We start from the raw sequence: 7,917 nt of genomic DNA on the forward strand, positions 1-7,917 counted from the left end.
TTGGTATGTGAGTTACATGAGGTGAGTCATCAGGTAGGTGCAAGTGGTGTTTACCAGATTGATACAGATTTAAACTCAGCTTTATTTTTGGATGTGAGGCCACTCAGCACAAGTACCAGAGTACACAAATACCACTTATCACCCACCAGGTACCTGAGGACTGTTGTTGGGCAGAGTCTCAGGAAGACATTAGGGAAGGCTATAAAATTCATTGAAGCCCAAAGACCAAGATTTGGCTGTATGAAGTAAGAGCTCAGCACTGGAATGGTGGCTTCAGTTAGACCAACAAGGGAATAAAAGCCCTCAACCCAAAGTCACACAACTCAGTCTCTGTCACCCCCTGAGTCCACCCAGACCTGCTTAAGAGATCTCCGTGGGCCCACATACCTTTGCAGTGTAAAGCTCCACAGGATTGGGGACAAGGATTCGGGACAATGGTCTAGCACATTCCCCAGGCTGAGGGCATAAGGAAGGGAGGGCTTGACTCAGAGGTGAGGGCATCTGTGGCATTGTGGGAGAGAGACTCGGCACAGAGAGGCCATCCCTTCAGCTCTCTCTCAGAGACATACGAAGTAGCCTCCTCACATGTCCCAGGCCACTCTGCGCCACCCTTTCTTCATAGGCCAAGGTAGCTGGTGGCAAGGATACTTGTATGCTGGCCCTTTATGAGGGCTCCTGGGTTTCTAGCAGACTCCTACCTCTTCCTGGAGGACAGAATCTCTGCTGATTTTCACAGCCAGTTGTCCTGTGGGCTCTGGTTCTCAGGGCTGGAAACCCAGCGTGGGGTTGAGACATCATGCTCCTCAGGGGGACCATTGCACTGAGATATGCCTCTGCATTCTCAATCACCACAAGTGAAAGAGGGGCCAGCCCTTTCTGAATCTCTGTTCTTCCAACCAATTTAGATGAGGCTTCTGTAGATTCTTTGTTATAAGACTGATATTCAACTAATCTTCATTTGGTTAATACAGTTAGTAGTTATATAATTGAGTTGTAATTCCAATCTGGTCCACTGAAGAAATGTATATAACTTTCACCTCCTTTGCCTCCATCTTGGATCACCCTAAAAAATTCTGAAATGCACTGGAGGGACTAAATATTTAGGATATGGTGAGGTGAAATATTTTAAATGAGGAAGGCATTGTAATGTTAAAATTCAGCTAGTAATTTGTTCCTAATAGATTTAAAATCTAATGAATTCTTTGATTCCAATAGTTTTACAACTAGGTTTGAAGTCACATGCTTTTATTTTAATTTAGACCAAGGCAAGTTTTTCTTTTACTTTTTTTTTTTCTTCTCAGTTACAATTCCTTGATTTTGGGAATAGGTAGTCATAGATTAAGAATTCTAACAGTAAATAATAAGTAAATTAAATTCTAATTTTTCTTTGTCCATACTTGACTATTTCAGGATAAAGTTATTTCAGAAACACATACGGACAGCAAAGACATCTAAAAATCCAAGCAAGCATATTCATCATCCACCTTTGCATCTAGAAAAAATGACTCAAGAATCACAAATAAATAGGGCATGTGACAAAGAGGATACATCTGCATATTCAGGACACCCTTCTGAGGAAAGGGTAAGAAAATTTGCATCAAACAAGGCATATTAGAGCAGAGGAAGAATGTACAACCTTCCAAAAATGAGTCAAAGCTGAACTCACATAAATTTTCTGTAAAATTAAAAATGACTGAGTGCCCTGAGGAAGAGCCACTACATGATAACTCTAAAGAAGGAGCAAGCTTAAGACAAATGCCTTCTAATTTGACAAGTAAAATGCTTGATTGTGAGGGGAAAGATACATTTGGAATGTCTATCTCTGCAGCATTACAAACATTCTCTAAATGAGAGAAACACACTCTCAAAATTGTTTCTCCATCTCTTGCAAACCCTGGATCTCTGGAAGACTCTCCCTGGTCCTCTTCTGAGCTTTGTTTAAGAGAAAAGGAATTACATTCTGAAAATTATCAGAAACCTAATGCTGAACATGTTTTGAACAAAAATGAGGAGAGTTTTTATAATGAAACAGAAAATAACAAAGCAAGGGCCCCCGTAGTTACGTCTGGAGTGAAAGAAGACCAAAAGCTTGCTATGCGGATGACAAAAAGTATGAACCCAAATACCATGGATTGGAAATTAAACAAAAAATATGAACCCAAATACCATGGATTGGAAATTAGACAAAAAACTACACCTCAGTCTCATGATCCAAAAAGCCATCTTAAACTGCAGCATCCCTGCCACAAAGAAGCAAAACTCATCACTGAAATAAAAAGCCACGCTATGCCTTCTGTTACAAATACTTATAAGGAAACAAAGACAAATGAAGACTTGTTCCAGGAGCCATTATGTGCAGATAATTTCAATGCTAATTATTATAAAATAACGGACTCTAAATTAAAAGATAAGAGTTCCTCTGTACTGCACAATGACAGAACACCTGGAGGAATTGTAATTGAAGAACTACAGCAAGATATACAAAGGCTTAGGGATGATGTAAACATGTTAAAAGCAGTGAGCTCGGCTTTGAAAAAAGAGAAAGTTCAACGTCAAAAAGAGGTAGAATTTCACTTGCTGCTACTCTTTGTTTTCTCTCTTTATCAATTCTCTAGTCCATTCTGATTTTCCAGTTCTGAAAAATTGTATGTAAAATGGTTGTCTAAATATGCAATTGTGTATATAAATAGATTCTGTCAACTAAATAACAGGAGTTTAGGAAAATATTCTCTTGTTCTTTAATGACTTAAGTCTCTCCATCAGTCTTTCCTCTAAATTGGGCAACTAATTTAGCTATGTACTATGAGCCAGGGTAAAGTATAAAGGAAATGGTTTTAAAATGTAATAAGTACTATGCTGTTGTTGTTTTTAAGTCCATTGGCTTAAGTTTGCATTACATCTTATAGCTCAGGCAGTGTGTCTCAGTGGTGGAGCATTGATCCATGAATCAATTGACCAGTTGACTAATCAATGCTTCAGGGTCTAAGCACAGTGTTGTGGCAGGATCTACAGTGGAGGTTGTGCAGGAGGAATCCAATCAATGTTTCTCTTTCATCGATGTTTCTATCCCTCTCCCATGCTCTCTTCCTAAAATCAACTTTAAAAAAACACACCATAAAATGCATCCCAGAAACAATAAAAGGGAAGGAAGCTCTGAGTGGGAGAAAGGACATAAACAAATATCCCCAGCTAAACTCATCTATTTTGTTCTATAGTGTGTGCAATCTTCTATGGTTTACTCAAAACCTTGGAACTTAGAATTCTGATATGATCACTTCAAGATATTTTCACTTCATTTTTGTTACGATTTGCATTCAATATTATTTTGTATTAGTTTCACATGTGGTTAGATAATCATATACTTTACAAATTGGTCTCCCCAATATTCCAAGTACCAGCCTGCACAGTACATCATCATTGCAATTTTATTGAGATATTTTACTAACAAACATATATTTTTATCACCACTCTCAGATATGTTTGTTGAGTCAAAGCTTTACATAATGTTGTTTAATAAAGTATGGTACTGCCATTAAAAAAAAATTAAACCTTACCATTTTGACAACATGGGTGGACCCACAGGGCATTATGCTAAGTGAAATATGTCAGTGGAATGTAAAGAGCAAAACAGATGAACTAAGCACTTTAAGAGAGACTCATAGGTAACAGATCTGACTGATGGATGTGAGAGGAAAGGGAGTCAGTAGTCTGGGCAAAAAGTAAAGGTAGTAAGAAGTACAAAATGGTAGTTACAGAATGGTCACAGAGATGTCAAGTTCAGCATAGAGAATATAGTCAATCATCCTATATAATAAAAAGGTAATATGCAAATCGACTGAATGGTGGAAGAACCAGTTGCTATGACGCGCACTGACCACCAGGGGGCAGATGCTCAATGCAGGAGCTGCCCCCTGGTGATCAGTGCGCTCCCATAGGGGGAGCACCACTCAGCCACAAGCAGGGCTGAAGGCTGGTGAGTGCAGCGGTGGTGGAGGGAGCTTCTTCCGCCTCTGCCGCAGCACTAAGGATGTCTGAGTAATGGCTTAGGCCCACTCTGGGACATCCCCCGAGGGCTCCCAGACTGCTAAAGGGCTCAGGCTAGGCTGAGGGTCCTCCCCTCCTGAGTGCATTAATGTCGTGCACTGGGCCTCTAGTCTTGTAAAAGTATGAGTGGTGTCTGGTGGACACTTGAAATATCAGGAGGATCACTTTGTAAAGTATCTGATTGTCTAACTACTATGAGGCACAACTGAAACTAATATAAATAATGTTGAATGTGAACTATAATGGATAGATCACATTCAACATTATGTAGAATACCTTCCAAAAATAAAAGCATGGCAATTATCATCTTGACATGTATGTATCATACAGGTCACATAAATTATTTGCCATAGACTCAATATTTGTCTCAAAGAGAACCTGAGTTTTGAGGTAGAAAAATTTTAATACATTAAATTCCTTTATAAGAAAAAGTGGATGAGCCCTCTCATTACACTAAGGCATTAAATTACTTTTCAAAAGTCATACTTAATTTGCCTGGTTAATTCGATGAAATTTCCTGTTTATTTATCTGATTCAGCACTGCAGAATTTTTAGAGGCCCAGTGTGCAAAGTCGTGTGCCAGTGGGATCCCTCAGCCTGGTCTGCAGTATCAGGCCAAAATGGGCTCTTCGACATATCCCAAGGAGTCCCAGATTACAGTAGGGCACAGGCCAGGCCAAGGGACTCTACTGGTGCATGATAGGGGCTGGGGAGGGACACGGGAGGTTGGCTAGGTGGGGAGGGACCACCAGATGGCTCCAGGACATGTCCTGACCATCTTTCTCAGTCCCAGTCAGCTGGATCCCAGCAGCAAGCTAGCCTACCTGTCAGACTGTCTGCCCCCTTGGTGGTCAGTATACATCATAGAGACTAGTCAGCTGGTTGACTGTCTGCCCCCTGGTGGTCAATGCACATCATAGTGAGCAGTTGAGTGGCTTTAGCATATCATTAGCATATTACACTTTGATTGGTTGAATGGTTGACTGAACTACCAGACACTTAGCATATTAGGCTTTTATTATATAGAACTAAAGACCTGGTGCACAAAATTCGGGCACGGGGTGGGATGGTCCTTCAGTCCAGCCTGCAGCCTCTCACAATCCAGGACCCCTCGGGGGATGTCTGACTGCTGGTTTAGCCCCTATCCCACAGTGGGATTGGGCCTAAACCAGTAGTGAGACATCCCTCTTGCAATTCAGGACCCCTGACTCCTAACCCCTCACCTGCCTGCCTGCCTGCCTGCCTAATCGTTCCTAATTACTCTGCCTACCTGCCTGATCACTCCTAACCACTCTGCATGCATGATCAACCCTAACTTCCTCTTCCAGATTGCCCCTAACCACTCTGCTTGCCTGTCTGATCATCCCTAATCACTCACCTGCATGCCTGATCACCCTAACCACTTGCCTGCCTGCCTCATTGCTCTTAACTGCCTCTGCCTTGGCCCATAACACACAGGCTTCATCAGGAAGGATGTCCAGAAGGTGTTCTGCTGAACCGGTATAATTAGTATATTACATTTTTATTATTATAGATTAGATAGCCTGTCTTTTGGTGGCATAGAATGCTAAGTGATGCATGTTTAGGAACTTTGTACAGATCATTAAACCTTGTTTTATTTCCGTTATAAGTAAATATGTGGTAAAGTAAGTAGATAACTACTTCTATGTTCTCTAGCTATAAGATTTTATAGTGATTGTATGTGACATTAGGGGAGCATTACTCATTTTTAAGAATTGTACAATAACCAACAATTCATTGATTTCACTCTGCTCCAGTTTTATGGTAAACTTCTGTTAATATGTTTTATGAATATTACCACTTCTTTTTTTATATACCCTCAAAGATCTTAAAGAAAAAAATTGTAAAAGGCAATGAGGGAGGAAATAGCTTCCTGCAGAAAGAGGAAAGCTTCCTATTTGTTTCGGAGGCACAATGTCACATCCCCTAAATCTGGCTGTAATGCAAGACGAGGACACTCTTTGCATCTCTGTCCTTTTACTTCTCAGTCTCTGCTAGATAAATGGGGTGGGGTGGGTAAGGGGAATGCTAGGTATCAAAGAGTGGATGTGATGTGAATAAGAGCACAAACTTAAGACAGTCTTTAAAAAATCTTGAAAAATTCTGCTTCTTTACTGAAACAGAAATAAAGCAGAATTTACAGCTTCAATGACCTATAATGATAAAAACACAAAATATTTTTATTGATTAAAGTCATGGCAATTGAACGAAGAGCCAAATGATAAGATTAATAGAAACATAAAAAGTCTTTTTAATGACTAAGGTCATAACAATGTCCTTAATATCAAACTTTCATCCAAGGTTGAAGAAGAAATAAAGAAGCAGGAAAGCAGGAAAAGGAAAGCGTCAGGAAGCGTGTCTGCTGCTGCTGCTGCTGACAGTGATGCACGGAGTCAGCAGAGCAAAAGTGAACAGACTGAAACGCAGCAGCTTCCTGTTACGGAGAGTGAAGATCCTAACAGGTAAGCCTACAGCAGTGTTTAATAGTAGGTAATTATGCCTTTCCTATAAAACAAATTCCAATTTGTGCAAATATTCATGATTAGCACATTTTATATTTTTACTGGGGAGATTGATCAGAAAAATTCAAATCAACAATGAAATACCAATTTTTGAATTTAAAATGATAAATATTTTATTTTAAAAATAACAGCCAGAATTGGCACATGGGAGGAAAAGGCACTACCCTGCACTACTGGCACATAAAATTGGCACCTCTTTTTCAAAGGGTAATTGAGCTGGTTTTGAAACTTTAAGTATGTCGTTGCTTTATCCCAATAGCTTCACTTCGAGAACTAGATCCTACAGGAAAACATGACTTGGGTGTACACACACACGTACACATTCTAAGGACATCAATTATATGTTACTATATATATAAAACATACATTAGGTCATTATATGTATTTTATTCTATAGTATAAAAAGCCTGTGGTCATGACAACTTCGCCGGTAACAACCAGTCACCAGGAGGCCATGAAGCTGCGTGCACAGCAGCAGGTGTGCACGGTGGGCGGGACTGGTGTACAGTGAGGCCCCGGGCGAGTGCAGGAACCTGACTCTGCATTCCCCATGGGTGCCGCCGGTCTGGGACTCAGGCGATTTTGAGGCTCTCACAGGTGGCGCGGACTTGACTGGGTCTCACAGTGCTGGTGCGCCCACCCAGACTCTGATAAGAGGGAGGAGGGAGCCGGATGCACGCACCCAGGACCCAGACAGCAGGGCGGTTTGTCAGCTTGCTGTCAGAGGCCCGAGAGTCAGGAATCCCATTCACCGTACCCTGGACCTTGACAGCTGGGCGGCGGGAGCCCCATCCCTTGTGAATCTGCCATGGTCAGCTTTCTGTCAGCAGCCTGCCAGCCAGGAATCCCATTCACCTGCACCCAGGGACCAGACAGGTGGGCAGCGTCGGGAGCAATATTAAAATATCTCCTCTAATTAATTCCTTTTTAATGTGCATGGATTTTGTGCACTGGGCCACTAGTATAGATGGCAGATGTTAAGGCTGTATAGTATACATTTATGCATTAAGGATACTAACATAAATGTCACATATATACATATGTATAAGTATACTTATTACAACATTGCTTACCAAAAAGTTGTAAGTAGTGTAAATACCTATCTATAAGGTAATACATTATTATACACATAAAATAATGAGTATACAGCCCCTGGAAAAATGAGGGTAGTTCTGGTCTACAGTATATCGTTGTTTCACAATTCTCTTGAATTTAAAGCATTGGGTTTAGTGTCATGTCTTAATATCCGATCAGTTATAAAAGGAAGTTACATGCTACACTGTAACTCTGCTTTGTTTCCACCTAATTGACAAGTTACTAGATTTTTGTG

General features: G+C 40.7%; 1 protein-coding gene across 1 annotated transcript; it reads left to right on the top strand.

The window, feature by feature from the left end:
- Window positions 1-539: 539 nt before the first annotated feature.
- LOC118731563 (coiled-coil domain-containing protein 144B-like) lies at window positions 540-2,724 on the top strand. Its single transcript, XM_036460218.2, is given in 1 exon segment — window positions 540-2,724. A coding segment is annotated over 1 exon segment (936 nt). The 5' UTR covers window positions 540-1,689; the 3' UTR covers window positions 2,626-2,724.
- Window positions 2,725-7,917: the final 5,193 nt, after the last annotated feature.

The sequence above is a fragment of the Pipistrellus kuhlii genome, unplaced genomic scaffold, assembly GCF_014108245.1.
Source record: "Pipistrellus kuhlii isolate mPipKuh1 unplaced genomic scaffold, mPipKuh1.p scaffold_m20_p_31, whole genome shotgun sequence".
NCBI classification, from domain to species: domain Eukaryota; kingdom Metazoa; phylum Chordata; class Mammalia; order Chiroptera; family Vespertilionidae; genus Pipistrellus; species Pipistrellus kuhlii.